Source organism: Hippocampus comes, unplaced genomic scaffold (assembly GCF_001891065.2).
Source record: "Hippocampus comes isolate QL1 unplaced genomic scaffold, H_comes_QL1_v1.1 scaffold122, whole genome shotgun sequence".
NCBI lineage: Eukaryota > Metazoa > Chordata > Actinopteri > Syngnathiformes > Syngnathidae > Hippocampus > Hippocampus comes.
The window spans coordinates 1342645-1361670 of NW_017842059.1; the positions used below are offsets into that span (position 1 = coordinate 1342645).

The window sequence follows — 19026 nt, forward strand, 5'->3', positions numbered from 1 at the left end:
GCCCATTTAGACAAAGTAAGGGTTTGGAAGAACAAATATCTGTTTTCAAAAGCAGAAGGTAAAAGTATGAAGTCATCAGAATAAAAAGCTCAAGTCAAGTACAGAAACCTGAAAAAAACACTTAAAGTAAAGTAGCTAATTATTTATACTTTGTTAATTCACATTCCTGGGGACTTGAAGCATTGCGATTTGGATTGGAGTTGACTTCTTCACAATTTAGTTTTCAATCGGCCTGCCATGCATGTTTTGGAATGTGGGAGGAAACCGGAGTACCCGGAGAAAAACCACAGAGGCCCGGGGACAACATGCAAACTCTACACAGGGAGGTGGGAGATGAAATTGAACCACTGCACTGTGAGATCGACGTGCTAACCACTGGACCACCGGGCCGCGCGGGCCCTTGGTTTCAGCATTTAAATCAACCTGGTTGTGGTTAGCAGTAAAGCAGTTTTCGGTTTGGCATGCTATTACATAAAGAGTAAGATGTACAATCTTAAGATATACAGTACATGCATCTTATCAAAGAGTGAATACAGCCCATTTACCGGTACATTCAATCCACTCCAATGGATAATTTGGATGCGGAGATGACAAACTCGTTTTTCCCAAAGGCCACATTGTAATTTTTGTTTTGTTTAGAGGGCTGTTGCACCACATTGCGTATTATTGCCTCATCATAATATTACATATCAAGTCAACTTTAAGTCAAGTCAACTTTATTGTCAAATGTGCTGTATGTGCAACATACAGCACACATGAAATTCTTTCCTGTCAACCACAGGAGAGAGAGGAGCCGCTGCGGTACCCGCGCCACAATCAACAGAAAAGTTAACATAAAATGACAAAATAATAGAACACAACACATAAGACACAGGCAGTCATGCAATCTTAACCACTTTTTCTGCATACACTTTGTTGTTTGAAGCAGTTATAGATGAAAGAGGAGAGAATCAATGTGTCCTTTCACCAGTGGATCAAAGACGTCATATACACAACAAATTGATGGGTAACTGGTTTTTAAATCTCAAGTCACTTTCAGGAGCAAGTACTTTTTGTTTCATTTTTGTTTGGCGATGTGCAGAGATTTGTTTGTCCCCGAACGTAAAATATGTGCCTTGGCTCAAAAAAGGTTGGGAAACACTGCACTAGTCCTCCATGCTGCCGTATTGCCATTTCCTTCCCCTTTGTTTGTTGCTTGAATAAGGTCCTTTAAAAATTACTTATTTTCATGAATAACAAAGAATAAAAAATGTCAACAGAATCCTAGAAAAAAGGGGGAAATACTATCGCGCGGGTCGGAAATCACAACTGTACCGAGTGTTTATTTTGCATCAGGCAGAGCGGTGGTCGCCTCGGTTCCTAGCCCGTAGTTGGGTCCTGTGCGGCAGCCCGTGCGAGGCTGTCCTGGAGACCCCGCACTGCTTGCACCTCTATCGTCTCGGGTGAGTTTGTTACAATGTAGCAATTTCTCTATTAATCGCAATAACTGCAACAAAGCTGCATTTATTCACGCACCGTGTGGGCCGCCGCTTATTGCACGGCGGGCGGCGTCGACTCGCCACACTGCCGCACGGCCCGCCAAAAACGGGGGGGCTCCTTTTTCCCAGCGAATTCCCAAGCATACCCCCCTCCATCCAAGAATATTCCAACATTAACTCATTTATATACACACACACGCATATATAGCTCGCTGGGAGACATAGGTTGTCTCTCCGCGCCTCTTGCTGTCTTTCACGTCCCAGGTACGAGTAGTGTCTCGGGCCGAGTGTGGACGTGCAAGCCCGGGCGTTTAAAGCGCCTCCGCTGGCGGTTTGTTTTGAATGTCAAAGGCTGTCGAGCTAGCGATACACGTCCGAATATTGTTGGTAGCCTAGCTTGGGCTAGCAGGCTAACCAGCTAAGGCTAACCAAACGGAGCCCGGGCGATGTGACAAATTTCGGGCGTTACAGCTGGAGGCTGGTACTTTTATTCGTCACGCGAGCACCTTGTGCAGTTTTTGGGGTTGTTATCGTAAGCAGAACGTGACGGGATAAGTGTTATTACGCAGGCGTAGATGCTGAGGGTGGACTAGTTAGCATATAGCTCCCAGCGTCTCCCATTCATATCCTGCCCAGTGGCGCCGCTAAATGGCTAATATCCGCTGTCTTTGTAGAGAAGGCAAGTGGGTGCTATGTTTGGATTCTGGGGGTACCGTGCGGATGGTGGATTATTGTGTGTGATTATGCCAGGGTCGTCCCGGGGCAAGACGACGAGAGACCGCAAGCAAAAGGTGCTCGAGATGCGTGGAAACCGCGCGATTTCAATTTGTTGACTTTTTACCTGGACGCTGTGCTGCTAATTTGTCGGAAGCATATTAGATTATACAAGATGTTATAAAACTACAAATACTTGTGTAATATGTTTGGTGTGTGTGTAAAATGTCAAATAGTAATTGATACATGAGACGAGCATTATCACGGATCATTTACAAATCATTCCAGTGACAAAAGTATCATTTAACCTGAGACTACAGTAATATGAAGAACGTGATGACATTTTAAATCCAATTTCTTGCCATTGTTTTGATGCAAAGACAAATGGGTGGAGATTTCTGGTGTGACCTTATTTTGTTCAACTTGAGTTTCAAAGTTTGATAACTTTTCTAAACTTTTACCGTGTTTTCATAAGGTTGTTATCATTGCAAACTTTGCTAAACATAGAAACGGACAACGTAGAATAATGATGAATTTAATCTAATGAAGCCAATGGCCCAGGTTTGTGAAATAATGGCCAGGATTCAAATATTTGCCCCAAATGACTGGTCAGAGGAACATCAAGGCACCTGGCCATCGGTGGGTCCAAAAACGTGTCGACAGTTCTACCAATTTACATCAAATTAGGCATAAGCATAGAAAAAAAAACATAATAAAGAGGTGCCTGTGGGTTTGGAAAATTGCCATACATATGTTAGAGGGGGACTTGTCAACTATAAATTAGGGAAATCTTATACGAATAGTTTAACATGTGTACTTGCTCTTTCAAGAAATTTGGATATCACAATTAAAACCAGGGCACGTGTTCTCATCAGCAGTGGTACATATTGGTAAGGTGAATGATGCAAACAACCTAGTAATCATTTTTTCCACTGACCGCTAATAACTTCCTGCTTCTCCAAATTGAGTAATCCCTCAGTTATCGTGGGGGTTACGTTCCAAAAACAACCCGTGATAAGTGAAATCCATGAAGTAGTCATCTTTATTTTTTTACAACGATTACACACCATACAATAGTGTATTGAATGAAACGAAAGATTTAACGTTTTTTCAGGCCCAGCATGATGTCTTACAAACAACTGACATTTTTTAGAAATGCTGTCCAGAACATTTCAATGATGTTGTGATTTTTGTCCTAGACAAAATTTAGCAAGGTGTACAGCGATGAGGCGCTGAGACTAAGGGGGAAAAAAAATCACTGTTACTCCTTTGGCTCAGCACAGCCTCGCTTACATCAAGCTGAAGCGTACTTTATGCGTTATACAGACCAGGCTAGTGAGTCCACATTCATTCATAGGCTAGATCATGTTACGTGCATTGTCCCTCGGGACAGCATGTACCATAATTCTTGCTTATGTTCCACTGCTGAAACACGGTTGCGAAAGCCTCACAGATCACCGTTGCTGTGTGTGTTCTCGACAACTTTTGTGAACGCAGTTTCATCTTTTGCATCTTGTTATCCTCGTCCACCCGTCGCGCCATCTAGCTCAGCAGAGTCAGTGGACTAATGTCAGTGGTCCATATGTCCGTGTTAGAGCTGATGTCCCGGAGAAGCAACAAGTGTAGCCACAACATTGTAGAGTTCTGGCAAACACCTTTCTCCAAAGCAGTGTCAGCTGGAAATAAAATAAAAGTAAATCGTCTTGCAGCAGAGGCTTGGTGCTCAATCCTTTTAAAGTGAGAGTAACCGGGCCAATTTTGGTGTATATGTGGCGTATCTTGTTGTCGCCTCACTTTATTATTATTATTTTTTAAATCGCACCAATGAATGTGGCATAGAACATTTGTAATAATCAAAAGAGCACAACTGTAGGATTCAGGGGCGGGGGGTAGTGTTATTTTTACAAGAAGTTGGAATATGATGAACACAGAAAGTTCTTTATTTTATTTTTGTCTTGTCATCAAATATTTTCCCCCGCTTCTGCTCATTTATGAATTCTGAGGCGGCAAGTCACAGAACAGTAGAGTGTATTTCTTTTGGTCTCTCTGTGATGACTGACACCATTTCATGTCGTCCTAAATAGTTGTCATGGATGATGAAGACGGCAGGTGCCTTCTCGATGTGATTTGGTAAGTTGTTACCAAGAGATTGCACATCAGAAACACTTTTTAATTTTTTTTCCCCCCCTCTCATGATGCACTGTTGTGAATGTCACTCTTGTTTTCACCGGCAGTGACCCTGAGGCTCTCAATGACTTTCTTCATGGATCTGAGACCCATGTGAGTATGACAAGTGGCGGAGGCTTTTTTAATCTGCTGCCCCAACGATGACGATGATGATGATGGTGCTGGTAGATAGTCGGGAAACAAAATCTGGATTTACAGTGGGGGTCAAACTTCTGTGTTGAGAATTACTGACTGTTAATGTGTACTTTTAACACTTAAACTATCGATTCATTCGGTGCCAGCCATTTTCAGACCCCTCTTTACCCGAGAATGTAAAAAAATCAATAAAAATAAAATACATAAAGAGGATTGAATGCCTGATTTCTGAGAAATGTATTTTGTATTCAATTTATTTTGCATTTTCTATACATGTTATGCTTGCAGTTGTTTTGTGTTGGAAATGTTTACAATGTGTAAACGTGTATTTTCATGAGTTTAAATGCCTTTAGCTGGAGGGGTTTCTCTATTTTGCGGCCTTTCCCTTTTGCGGGTGGGCCTGTAACGTAACCATCGCAATGAATGGGGGTCACTACCAATTTTACAAATATAAACATTACATACCGTGTGTGCCGGCCTTGAATGACCCCCATCGTTTTAAGTGTTGAACTCTGAATCTGCACATAACAGCTACTGTTCATAGCAGGCTATTGGTAGATGCGTCTTACGGTCACATCCCTTTTTGCTTACTCTTTTCCCTCCCGCTGTTTTGGCTGTTTGCTTTTTGAATGCACTGTTTATGGGTTCAGCCTGTCCTATCCCTTTTGACTCACAAAAATGAGAAACTAACGCTTCCCAAGCCTGGAAAAACCCTGTCATTGTGCCTCGCTTTCCCTAAACTTTTGCCTGGTTCCTGACGATCTTGGTTCTCTTTTCTATGTTCTGTCCTCTACCTTGCCACTGGCTTCCCCTCCTCCCCACCACCTCATCCTCTGATGTTCTGTTTCCCTGTCCTGTTGGCTTTTGCCTGCTGGTTTTGGGGCGCCTTGGGGATTCTGTCTGTCCTATCCTGGGTGGGCGTGTGTCTGTAGTTGGACACTGACGACCTTTTGGATGGTTCGGGTGATCCCACCACCTCGTTCTTCTCTTCCACTGGGGTGAGTAAAATCCCCCAATCCCTTTCTTTCTTGTTTTCTATCTGTCTGTGTGGCATGCAAGTCCGAATCCTCAACCCCCTCGCCCCTTCTGTGCCTGTCCCCTCCACTAACACACCTTCAAGCTTTGATTTGCTCGTTTGTGCATATTCACGTCTGAGGAAATAGATGGAATTTGTTGATTTGATATGGACAACACAAAAACAGTGGACAGAATAGGGAGGTGCATTTGGAGCTTTAGCTCTAGGGCGAATTCTCAACTATTGTCCACAGAAGGCTTATTTGAAGTTAGGAAATATACAAGAAGGTAGATGGAATACAAGAAAATAACCAAGGTACAAGTGGGTAGATTAAATCCAACAAGGCCCTAGTAAATTGAATTTTGACAGGTCAATTTTTAAATTTAGTGTCATGGCAGTTATTTTCAGTATCGGGCATCAAAATGACCATGAAAGCTTTGTCCAGACTTAAGGCATTTCTCTACGTCCTTGGGAAAATGTTAGGCTTGACAGAGCCTCAAGTAGCGGATCCGTCCATCAAGTTAATTATGAGATGTACGACCGAACGCCTCTCTTCACCCTTTCTAGACACCATAATTTATTAATGGTGGGAAGAAGTGGGAATCCAAAAATAAGTTTAAAAAAAAAGGAAAATGGGAGAATGAAGTCTCATATTTGTTTTCTCCCTGCTTTCAACGCAGATGCATATTACACAAAGCTAATTTGTGTTATCAATGTATTTTACATTGAAATCAGCTGTATTCACTGTGTAATGGTAAATATGTGCACCTGATGACTGAAGTGTGACTGTTAATCAGACCCATTTCAGTGGAATTACCTTTTATTGTCGATCATTAGCTCAAAGCAAGACTTTGAATGTCCAGGATTGTCAGCATGTGGCCTATTAAAAACCAAGTAATAACAAATAGCTCAATTGTGAATTTGCTCTTGATCAAACAAAATGGACCAAGCAGCCAATGTAGATCAGTATAAATCAGAAATCTGAAATGCAAATTAGAATATGCGGCCGTCCATATTTTGTACCAAGCCTACATGAAATTATCCTTTTGTTTACGCCTCGATTCCAGGGCCATGTTCCAGAGGTCCAGCCTACGGTTCAGCTCTCGGCTAATGAAGCGGCAGGCCTGCCCAGAGTCAGCGTTGACCTGGACTTCCTGGAGGATGACGACATCCTGGGCGGATCCCCAGACGGAACAAGCGGGAGCAATGGCATTGGGACGAATCACGAGCCCTGCGACATCTTGCAGCAGAGCTTGGCCGAGGCTAACATCACGGAGCAAAGTTTACAAGAAGCCAATGCAGAGCTGGACCTGGAATCATTTGGGATTCCAGGTCTTCCTCAAGTGGTTCAGACGCTGCCTGATGCCAGCCTCTCGGGAGCAGGGGGCGCGGCCGTTGGTGTAGGCATCAGCGTCGGGGGGGCAGCGGCGGCGGCGATCTTTCCTGGGTCGGCCCAAAGTGCCACCGCGACTCCCCCGAACGCCACCGCTGAGATGCTGGGGTCTGTGCTGGCTCAACAAGGTCTTCAGCTGCAACCACAGGTGATGAATAAGGCCATCAGTGTTCAGCCCTTCATGCAGCCCGTGGGCCTTGGGAATGTGACGCTTCAACCAATTTCAAGTCTTCAAACTCTCCCAAACGGCAGCCAGTCTGGACATTTGGGGATCGGACAGATTCAGGTTGTGGGTCAACCCACAGTCATGACTATCAATCAGTCTGGGCAGCCCATTCTGGCGAAAGCCATGGGTGGATACCAGCTGCATCAGTCTGGGCCGGAGGTTTCGGGGACGACAACTCAGACGGGGCTCGGGGCGTCAGGACCTGGACTTCTCATACAAAGCAACAAAACCACTTTGGGATCTCCAGCGTTAAATGGACCAGCTGCGGTTGTTAGCAGTGCAAACAGCACCAGTAGCGGCACCATGACCGCACCTGCTGGACTTTTAGGCTTTGGAAGTACGCCCCTGAGTTCAGGAATGGCACCCCAATCTCAAACTCAAGGCCAAATCATGCACAATGTGATTATCCAGCGGACACCAACACCCATTCAGCCGAAACCTCCACAGAGTGGAGCCCTGCAAACTAAACTTTTCAAGCCACAGCAGCAGCAACAGCCGCCGCAACAACAACAACAGCAACAGCAGCAGCAGTCGACACCCCAAAACCTGCAGAACGACACCACCAAGGCCCTCGGGTTGCAACAAATTCCCGTTTCTGCACCTCAGAATGTAACTTTTCTGGCTGGAAAACCAGGCTCAAACGTTGTACTCAGCACTCAAACCACAACGCAAGGCTCGCAGTTCCAGCAAACGTTGTTCAAGCAACAGGCGGCACAAGCGGCAGGCAAGCCGCTCAGCGTACACTTATTAAACCAATCAGGCAGCATCGTTATTCCCTCACAGACAGTTCTGCAAGGGCAGAACCACCAGTTCCTCCTGCCACAGTTGCAAGCGGGCGGGCAGATCCTGACCCAGCACCCCGGGGGCCACATCATAACCAGTCAGGGACCTGGGGGGCAGCTCATTGCTAACCAGATTTTAACAAACCAGAACATCAACTTGGGCCAAGTGTTGACTTCCCAGGGACATCCCGGGGCAGCCCACATTCTATCGGCACCCATTCAGCTTCAGCCTGGCCAGATGGGCACGCCCACCCTGTTTCAGATGCCGGTCTCGTTGGCCCAGACGCAGAGCCAGGTGCAGACCCACACCGTCTCAGGACATGGCCCGACGGTCATCCAGGGCATGCCCATCCAGAACTCCTTGACTATGCTAGGTCAGGTGGAGGGCTTGAGCCCCACGGTCAGCCTTCAGACAGCTTTGCAAGCCCAACCAGGTGGAGCCCCTAGCAGCAGCAGCATCAGCAGTAGTAGTAATAGTATTAGTAGTAGTACCAGTAGTAGTAATAGTAGTGGTAGTAGTGGTAATAGTAGCAGCAGCAGCACCGGAGCAGCCACGATAACACAAGTGCAGCCCGGAGAGTGCGTCACTGTGCTGGGGAACTCCACCAATCAGGTTGCCCAGCAGGCCTCTATCCTCTCCATGCAGCAAACTCCTTCCGCAATCACCACCGTATCGTCCTCCGCTCCATCCGTGTCCTCGTCTTCGCCGGTGACCGCGGTTGGGCTGGTCTCCCACCAGGCTCAGCACAGCCCAGGAAGGCTCCTGTTCACCAACCAGGGCTCCAGCATGATCCTCAGCCAGGAGTCTCTGCAAATGTTCCTGCAGCAGGTCAGTGTGTTCCTCTTGGCACGCCTGGTCCTGAAACATTCATTAACATTCTCATAAAGTGGGCTGTGTTGGGAATCACTCCTATCAATTAGAAAGTGTTGTGCCCTGATTAGTGAGTTTGCTGTTTTGTAGCGCTCTTCGAATGTGTCGTTAGCATAGGCACAATCCTTCACATTTTGCCCTCAATCATCTTGAAAAGTAATGAGCAACAGATGGTCTCTGAAAAAGGAAGACATCCAGGATGTGTTGTGCCAATACAGTAAAATCAATTTTTGGTATTAGAAAAAACAAATAATAATGAATTGTGGGTGGGTTCGGTGTGTGTGTGTTGAAACACAGAGTAATGCGGCATTGTAATTTTGTGACAGCATTGATATAATTACCTAACAGTGAGGCTGAGTAGTGCTTGCCAAGTGTTTTTCATTTGACTGCTGACTGAATTATATACCGAAATTTCCAGACAACAAACCGCACCTAATTAAAAGCCGCAGCAGGTAAATATAGCCATAAAAACTACTTTGTACCTACAGTACATTAGCCGGTTCGGACGAATAGCCGCGGGTGTCCATGCTGTTAAATGGGATATTATCAGTATTATAAACCCACCGGTTAGATGGTCTTCCTAAAACAACAATGCTGAACACTGTTATAGATACACAGCGACCCAGAACCTTTCTGAGACTCTTCTTGTCACAAGTGGCAAATTCACAAATGATCTTCGACCGGGGTCACACTGCATGGATGGCTGTTTTCATTGCACTCGTTCCCTATTTCTTATAAACTCAAATCTTATTTTGACTGTCAATTCCTCCTCCAAAAAGCCATGCGCACCGCCAAGCACAAACGCTTCTGCGTTTCTGTCGCTCTCACTCCTCCCGCAGCTGTAAATTGTGTCGTTCCAACCGCAAATAGCTGATGACTACTCCGTACGAGGGCCGACTGTGACACTTTCATTGGTTCTTTGTGACGTGTTTGGTAATTTCATTGGTCAGATGGGGCAAGAATGGGTAAATCTATTGACGGTTTGAGCCCGTCAGTAAAAACCCATAAATAAAATGCATTTCATTAAAAGCCGCAGGCCTCAAAGTTTGAGAAAGAAGTAGCAGCCTCATTGTCCGGAAAATATGGATGTCGACTATTTCAAAATCCGTTGCTCGTGATTAGGGAGTCGGGAATAAGTACATGATTCCGAACACAGCCTTGGTCTGACCTCTCTGGCTCACCATTCTGCTTCTCATCCAACCCCCTGTCATTCCTTCTCTCTTCTCTCACCCCGGGAACGGTAAACTATTAGCCGGAGAACAGAGAGGGTGAATCGACCCCCTCTGCGGGGGTCCCTGCATCTGTAATCGTCAGCAGCGCCTGCGTCACAGCTCCGGCCCACACTGTCCATGACAGCCAATTAAGTGATTCATTGGTGGGTCAGAGCCCCCCAGTGGTAAAGCAGGTAGATGTGCCCTCTACGTTAAGCCCCCCCCCTCCACTTGCTGCTGCCGCCCCCGGATCTGCCGTGCTATTTGTAGTTTGGCTTCCATGTCGCTCCAGTGCACAAACGGCTAACACGCTTGCAGCTTGTGTGTGTTACTAAAACTGCTTTGCTGTGTGAAAGCATGAGACGTTTTGATCATTACTCTCTTGTAACGTTCCGTATGATTGGCAAATCAAATGGCTTTCTTTGAATTGAAGTCAAAGGGGATGCTTATTTTATATACAGTGAACTATAGGCCGACCGATTCATGAATTTTATCGATTTCATCTAAAGAACAAAGTTGACTTATAACGGGACAAAAATATTTTTTTTTTGCAAAATAGCGTCCCCATGAATCCGGAAACCGTGACGATGTACTGTAGTCTTCATTTCTCATTTAAAAAAGTAAATACTATCAACTATCCCACAGAATAATGTCCTTGCGTCGTTTGTACACTAGAGGAAACTTTGACTCCATTTCATCCAATTCACATCTTTCTTGAGAAAATGAAATGGTTGTGCCTGTCTCGCACATGACCATGGAGTGCCGTGTTAAATTCTTGCTGCCAAAGCTCCTGAGTATTAAAATTAAAATCTTGAATTTGGGGTTCAGGGTCAGGGGGGGAAATCAAAGAATCTCAAAATCAATTATGTCAAACGATAATGATAATATCCATGTCAAATCATCAAATGCATGGTGTTTCTTCTTTCTTTACTAACAATAATCAAATCCTACCAACTCACTCCCTGTTACTGTGGATAACTAACAGGTCAGTCAATCAGATCTGATAATGATTCACGAAACCAAGGCGAAGTGTCCCTTGCTAGTCGCATCTTGAAGGAACTGAAAAGTGACGTTCTTCATCCCTAAAGTAGTCCGATGACTCCAGAATTCTGATCACTCAAAATATCATCATCATAATTTGTTTGGGTTTTTTTTTTTGTTTTTTTTTTTTGTTTTTTTTTGGTGGGGGGGGCGTATTTGCATTGGTGCTTTGACTTATCATTGTGCTTTTTAATCTTTTACATTTATTTAGTTTGTTTTTTCATTCAATCAAGTGTGTGTTGGAGGTCTATTATGAGCAAGAACTGTATTTTATAACATTGATGTTTTGAAGAAGACAATATTCTGGGAGCTTTTTGGAACATAAACACATTCACCAGCCACAACTCCTTCTCCTACTCCTAATGTATACACAAAATTCAGTACCCCTTTGGAAACTCTTTCCTCTCCAAATGTCTACTTTTCCCACAATTCCACATTTTCCATGGAAGGAAATCTATTAAAATGACTGAGACAGTTAACAAATTGAATGCACCCTTTAAAAAATATATATTTTTCAACCAATTCAAACAGTCCAGCTTCAAAATAATTTTCAACTTCATTCCCACTTTCTCAAATATTCCATATTGTTCAATACGACATTCTCGATTTTACTTGACAAAGTTCCCTAATTAGTAGGTGCGTTAATCAAAATGAATAACTCTGTTTAACTCATTGTTTTTTTCAGCCTTGTTGTCACTCCTTTCCGCCCAAATTATTCTTTTTATTGTTCTCTCCATCCTTTTGTCCTTATGGAATTTCCATCTTTGTCAATTGATTCAACCCATTGCAATGTCAAATTGTTCAACTGTTTTTCCACAATCTCAAAATCCCCACACTTTTCAGTATTGCACGTTTTATATCTTCAAACTTGAAAATGTTCAGCGCATTCACATCATTGATGCAAAAGTCACCAAATTAAGAGATATTTTTACCTCGTCATTCCACATCACTTAACCACATCAAGCAATTCCAACACCAAACTGCTAAGCTCAGGCAAATACCAATATTTCCATAATTTCACAAAAAAATCCCCCAAATCCAGAGGTATTTTACCTTACGTTTTAAGTTTACCCCCTCTTTCCTCGGTTCTTGACCGATTCAAACAGTTCCATCCGATTGTCACCTTTTACATTCAACAATTCAATCAAATCTACATTTCAGTTCAGCATCAGCTCGTCGGCTTTTTACAGAAATTGCACTTTCTAGTTCGTTTTGTGTGATCCAAATAACACCTGCCCAATTTGTATATTCCACGGCCACAGGTACCCTCCAGTGGACACCAGCAGCCCTTGAAGATCCAGGGGTTGTCTCCCTCACCGGCTTTGACCAGTCACGCTGCAGCGCCCCCCGTGGCCAACAGCCCCCAGCCCTCGCAGTCGCCGCTGACTCTGAGCCAACACATCCAGTCGCCGCACCATCAGCAATCACGTCCTCCCTCGCAGCCCCAGCCGGCGTCACAAACGCCCTCCCGCTCCTGCACGCCCTCGTCCCACCCACCGCCCCTCTTCATTGTCCACAACCAAGTAACAGAGTCTCCCTCGCAGCCCCAAGTGGCCCAGCCGCAACCGACCCAAATCCAAGTGCAGCTCCTGCCCCAGCCGCGGCCTGCCTCCCAGCCGGCGCCCTACCAACATCAGGAGCAGCCCCCCATGTCGCAGTCGCCCAAGCCCCCGCTTGCCCACCCTTTCACTGTCCCTCCCGCCGGTGCACCGGCCCCCGCTGTGTTAAAAACCCAAGTTCCCGTCCACAGCCTGACAGCGGATCAGCAGCAGCACCTTGCGCTGTTGGGATCGCAAATCCAGACGCTGTCGGCCATCAGCCAGCCCTCGCTGAAGCAGAAGCAGTTGCTGGAGAAGCTCCACCAGGTATGTGCTGACCTTCAAAGTTCTTACCTCCAGACAACACAGATGATGCTGCTCGACATCACATATTTGATTTCATGTTTTTCTAGTCAACATTTTGTGTAACTGTTGAATAGCATTCACAAATTTCACCCGATGACGACACCTTGAAGATGTTCTTCCTCAACCAATTCCAACCATTTCAGCATCAAAATGTTCAGCCCAGTCAGGACATGTAGATATACAAAGTACACTAATAGTAATGGTATATTTGAATAGCTTAAGTAATACAGTTCTGACAGCTCTTTCATCCATGCATTGATTGGTATCATGAGTGCATGTCACAAAAAGGTAGACACTGAGCTTTCCCGTGACTTGTGTTACTTCCTTCAGGCTTGTGGTTGGGGAAAATGGCCTCCCGGATGGGGGCTCATGTTTCACCTTTTGCATTGAGTCTCACTGTTCTGCTGTCCTTGGCCGTGTGCTTCCAGATCCAGCAAAGCATCCTGCTGCAGGTCAAGCAGCCCACCCAGGCTCAGGCCCAGGCTCAGGCCCAAGCTCAGGCTCAGGCTCAGGCTCAGGCTCAAGCTCATGCTCATGCTCAGGCTCAGGCTCAGGCTCAAGCTCAAGCCCAGGCCCAGGCTCAAGCTCAGGCCCAGGCTCAAGCTCAGGCTCAAGCTCAGGCTCAGGCTCTACCACCTCCCAACAGCCAGTTTACCGTGCAGCAAGACGTGCCTGTCGAGAAAGCGGTGATCACCTCATCGGTCTGTGCTGCCGCACCCGCCCAGCTTTCCTCGGCATTGCAGCCCACCTCTGTGCTCATTACAAGTCCTGCTACAGGTAAGCCTCCAGCACATCCTCGCAATGCGAGGTGGCAGCATTCTGGCTTTTCTAACAGTCTGCCTCGTCTTGATTGCAGCCTCAAGTGACTTACACGTAGTCTCAGGAGTCCAGGGACCTGCTGGAGCCAAGGTGAATCAGACGATCGCCCCTGTGAGTCTTACTCAGCCTGCACAGGTGAGCGTTTTTTTTTTAAAATTTCATATGAACACAGAATCTCACATCAAGTGTGTGTGCAGGTGAAGGGGGTGGAGGGGGGTCTTTCTGGAATATATCCCCTGTGATGATGAAAGAGAGTGTTCATGGTATAACATCCTTTCCTTTTTTTTAATACCACAGATTCACCCAAAGTCTGGAGTGATCAGCTCAGGCGGAGGGATGACTCTTAGTAAAAGTGGCATGCAGATCCACGTGTTAGGCACCAATGTCACCCAAATCCCTGCTCCACAGCCGCCAGCCCCTCTACAACCTCAAGTAAGTGAAGAGTTGTATTTGTATGGACGCCCTTTCACCATGCGCAACAGTTGGGTTCGGTGCAGGCCAAAGATTGTCTCAGTTGTTTAATTTCACACTTGGCTCTTCAGAGACCCAACTATTTGTGTGGAAGCAGTGAAAAAGCCAATTTTACATAATGGGTCCACTTTAAGTGCTCGTTTAAAGGTAATAATCCTCTTTCATCTCACATTGCAGACAGCAGCGAAGATGCCTTTCAGTGCGGAACCGAGCAAAGAAGCCAGGTTTGTGGCACTCATACCGTCAATTTTCCTCTTTCAATTCCCTGCCCTATTTATCTATTTCTTTCTTTCTTTATGTATTTATTTATTTGGGATTTGAATTAACATTTATTCCCTTCCCTTTGCAGGTTGCTGGAGCAATTGAGGAAACATCAAAGCTCGGTGGTTCACCCAAACTACAGCGCACCTTTCTACTCGTTTGAGGACACGCTGCACCGACTGCTGCCTTACCATCTCTACCAGGGAACTGCCAACTCCTCTCAAGATTATCAGAAAGGTAACAAGAGCCTTAAAGCTCATTGCCTTTAAAAAAAAAAATGCATTGGTGCTTTGACTTCTGATGTTAATTAGTTCCGTGTCCAAGCTTCAAACTCAATTTACTAGCCTATCAAATAGGGGAGGGTGCTTTGTGCGTGATTAGAAGGCAGCACTAAACCAAAACGCAACAAAATGACAACCAAAGCAAGGACCGACCCCCCCCCCCACACACACACACACACACACTTCATTTGAGCAGCGGTGTGTCTGAACTTTGCCCGTAATGTAAATTTTGGCAAAAAATCATGCATCATCATCCTCGTGCACAAAGTAGAGGGGGGGGGGTAAATAGAGAAAGTCATAGGGTGGGGCACTCGTAGGTTAACATCTTTACACCGTGTTTCTACAGAGCAGATAAGGTTAAATCAAACAAAATGACCATCCGTCATCTAAAACTGATGGGTTTCATTTTGTTATGTACAGTGGACGATGAGTTTGAGAGCGTCTCCTCTCAGCTCCTGAAGAGAACGCAAGCCATGCTTGATAAATATCGATACCTGCTTTTTTCTGAGTCTAAGGTGAGTCCCTGAATGAGAATCAATGTTGTGTTCATGTCTCCCTTGATTCCCGAACCCACCCCCCACACCTGAAAACTGAACTGACATTTGAATTGCAGCAGAGACTTGGCCCCTCGGCAGAGATGGTGATGATTGACCGCATGTTCATTCAGGAGGAAAAACTTGCGCTAAGCCAGGACAGGATTTTGGCCAAGGAAAGACCAGGTAGGCTGTGCCCATGAGCATCCCATTTTTTTAACATGTGATGGAACCCAACATGACCAGGAAAAAATTGCCACGTTGAGTTTAGGTCAAGGGCAGCCCGGTGGTCGAGTGGTTAGCATGTCGGCCGCACAGCACAGAAATACAGGGTTCGATTCCAGCTCCGGCCTCCCTGTGTGGAGTTTGCATGTTCTTCCTGTGCCTGTGTGGGTTTTCTGCGGGTGCTCCGGTCTCCTCCCACATTCCAAAAACATGCACGATAGGCAAATGGAACACTCTAAATTGTCCCTTGGTGCGATTTTGAGCGCAAATGCTTGTTCGTCTGTGTGCCCTGCGATTGGCTGGCAACCAGTTCAGGGTGTACCCGCCTATTGCCCGAAGACAGCTGGGATAGGCTCCAGTGTGCCCTGCGACCCTTGTGAGGATAAGTAGATTCGAAAATGCATGATGTATGGATGGTTTAAGTCCTTCATTTATTTGTCTGGTATCACAGCAAACTTTAAATCCAAAAGTAGTGATGCTTTGTACCATATATACTCGTTAATTTCTGTTTGCAGTCCCTGTGGCAATTCGCCAACTTTGTCGTTAATTTCTGTTTGCAGTCCCTGTGGCAATTCGGAAAGAAATGTCAAAAACTCACACTGAAATGTAAACCGAACAACATTTACTATGCGATGTTCAATGTGTTTATTTATTTATGTTGATCTCTCTCTCTCTCTCTCTCTCTCTCTCTCTCTCTCTCTTTCTCTCCTTTCCACTCCTTCGTCATTTCTCTCTCTCTCTCTATATGTATATAATTTTAAAGAGTGTGTGCTGAGTGATATTATTAAAACACGTGACAGGCGGGTCCCACTGTACTTGTACTTGTGTTGACTGAAGGTGATTGTCTGTGATTGCAGAGGAGTTTGTGGCCAACGCTCGCCTGTTGGAGAGTTTAGCTTCGTCCCAACAGAAGTCCCCTCCGGCCGAGCCTGCCTCGAACACAGCCGGTGTAGCTGTGGCCCCAGCTGCCTCCGCCGTGGCCCCTCCGCCATCAGAGCCCTCACCTCTCACTCCGGCCATACCTTCGCACGTCCCACCGAAACCCCCGACTGCTCCCAGCCCATCTCCAGCGCCACCACCCGCTCCTGCGGCCACCCCTCCTTGCGGCTCTTTCCCCCCAACAAAACTAGTCATAAAGCAGGGTGGCGGTGGGGCCTCAGTGTCGTGGTCCAGTAGCTGCCCGCCTCCTCCTGGTGGTTCCGAACCGACCGGCCAGACCCCCTCCTCATCACGCACGCCAGCATCATCATTGTTCTTCTCATCCTCTTCCTCCTCCAACTCTAAAATGGATGACGATGACGATGATGCGCTCCCGCAGAGGACCAGCAAGCCGCCCATCAAAACCTACGAGGCTCGGAGGAGGATCGGCTTGAAGCTGAAGATCAAGCAGGACCAAACGGGCTTCGGTAAGGTGGTCCACAACACAGCCTTAGACCCTGTGCACACCTCTCAGCCCAACACCTCCAAATCGCAACCCTCGTCCACTCCTACGTCCACCGGCGTCATCCGAACCCAGTCGCCCGTGTCGGTCACCATAACGACCACTCAATCCAACCCCTGTCAGAGTTCGTCCTCAACGCAAATAAACGGCACCCTGGAGCACCACAACACTGCCTCCGCAACCCCCGCCCCCTCGCAGACTACCTGCCGCCTCCCCCTCAGAAAGACTTACCGGGAGAATGTCAGTCCCCGGGTGCGGCCGGGCGTCCTGGGGGGCGGCGGGGACGACGACTCGGCGCCATACCCCACCCCCGCGCACGAAAGGACGGTCATAGCCAGCGTGAAAGTGGAGAAACGAGGCCGAGACCCCAGCTCTGGCTTGGACGACGTTTTCAACCACGCCGTCAAGGGGGTCAAGGGGAGCGGGGAGGATCGCTCGGAGCAGGACGCCGACTTCCCTAAATTCAAGCGGACGAGCGGGAAAATGAAACAGAGGCAAGCAGGGACTTTTAGGATGGACCAGCACGCGCCGGGGCCCCCTTCACCAGAGTTCCCTTCGTTTCCCGCCAAACGCTGCAAATCAGATTCGCCTGACATGGACAACGCGAGCTTCTCCAGCGGAAGCCCCCCCGACGACTCCCTCAACGAGCATTTGCAATGCGCCATTGACAGCATCCTCAACCTACAGCAGGAGCCCACTCTACGGGGGCACCACCACCACAAGGGGGCCCATGACCGGACAAATTCACGCTCGATCCCCCCGCACAGACCCTCGGGTCCCCCGTCATCTTCCTCCGCCTCGTCCACCCTGGCCCAGCACCCTCAGGTCGGTGGCCGCGGCCACAACGGCAACCTGGTGCCGCAGACTCAGAGCAGATAACGCCCCCCCGCCCCCCGCATGGACTGACCGGGGGAGGGGGGCGCCCATGAGAATAGAGAGGGAGTCCTGACAACTGCCAAGTTTGTCCACGGAATTCTCTCGTCATGTTTTTGTTGTCTTGTCCTATCCGGGCTTCTCCTTATGTTGTCACGTGATCATGGCCCCCACCTTCCTTCTTGCCCCCCACCCCACCACCACCACAATGGTGTTTCCAGGATAGTGTTTCCCAATATTCACTGAGCCAAGGCACATATTTTATGAGAAAAACTCTCATGGCACAAGAACAAACTGGAAATGTCACACAGAGTGTAGTTTATATCTATCTCTATATATCTATACATAGATATAGATATAGATACATATAGAGAGAGAGAAAGAGAAGGGGAGGTAGCTAGCTAGCCCGTACTTACAAGCAAAATTCACACCACGATTGATCCATGAAAATTCCCACAGGTCTCCATTCGTCTGCCTTTCTATGACTCTTCCATTGTCTAAACAACAATAACAATGATTGAATTAAAACTGGTATTCAAGCGGTCCTCTTCATCATGCAGTTCCGTTTGACACCTTGCAATTGAGTAACAGTTACCTTGAGCTTGGAGTGTCAGCAGCAATTTGCAACCGAGCGACTGAAAGAGTCCCAAAAAGGCATACAAGTGGACACCATTGGAAAATTTTATAAAAGGTATTTCATCCATGAAAACGTTCATTCTGCTCCTTGTTGGCGCAAGTTGTGCTGAAACATTGAACAGTTAGTCATATGCATTCAACATTTACATAAAGGTCAAACTAAGCGCATTTAGCTTTATTTTGAAATTTCACCCAATGTCCCGAATGTTTTGTGAAGAGCGTAGCTTACATTTGAAAACCAGTGAAATTTCACCCAATGTGTCCCGAATTGTTTTGTGAAGAGCGTAGCTTACATTTGAAAACCAGTCCTAAATAATGTGGCGCACAAATGCATCAGATTGGGTGACAAGGACATAGCACAAGCCGTATGGTGACAAATTTCTATTTAAAAAAAAAAATCAAGCATCCTTGGTTTTCAACATTGTTTGATTTCCAAGCTCACGAGACTTTGGTTGATTTCAGTCAGCAGGGGGCAGGCCAGGATCATCCCCAAACCTTCACCTCCGTCCCCTCTTTCCTTCCTGTGTCT

General features: G+C 46.6%; 1 protein-coding gene across 5 annotated transcripts; it reads left to right on the top strand.

Annotated features, from left to right (window-relative positions):
* Positions 1–1352: 1352 nt before the first annotated feature.
* bicra (BRD4 interacting chromatin remodeling complex associated protein) lies at positions 1353–18649 on the top strand. 5 transcript variants are annotated; one of them, XM_019861486.1, is made up of 15 exons: positions 1353–1442; positions 4277–4322; positions 4427–4472; positions 5447–5512; positions 6597–8759; positions 10054–10206; positions 12316–12918; positions 13386–13734; positions 13814–13911; positions 14074–14208; positions 14425–14471; positions 14597–14745; positions 15210–15304; positions 15403–15508; positions 16405–18649. In XM_019861486.1, the coding sequence occupies exons 2-15, from the start codon at positions 4282–4284 to the stop codon at positions 17865–17867; spliced, it is 5514 nt and encodes a 1837-aa protein (XP_019717045.1). In that variant the 5' UTR covers positions 1353–1442; positions 4277–4281; the 3' UTR covers positions 17868–18649. The 5 variants fall into 5 exon arrangements, with proteins under 5 accessions (XP_019717045.1, XP_019717049.1, XP_019717048.1 ...); XM_019861488.1 differs by lacking the exon at positions 1353–1442 and adding an exon at positions 1468–1742; XM_019861487.1 differs by lacking the exon at positions 1353–1442 and adding an exon at positions 1765–2269.
* Positions 18650–19026: the final 377 nt, after the last annotated feature.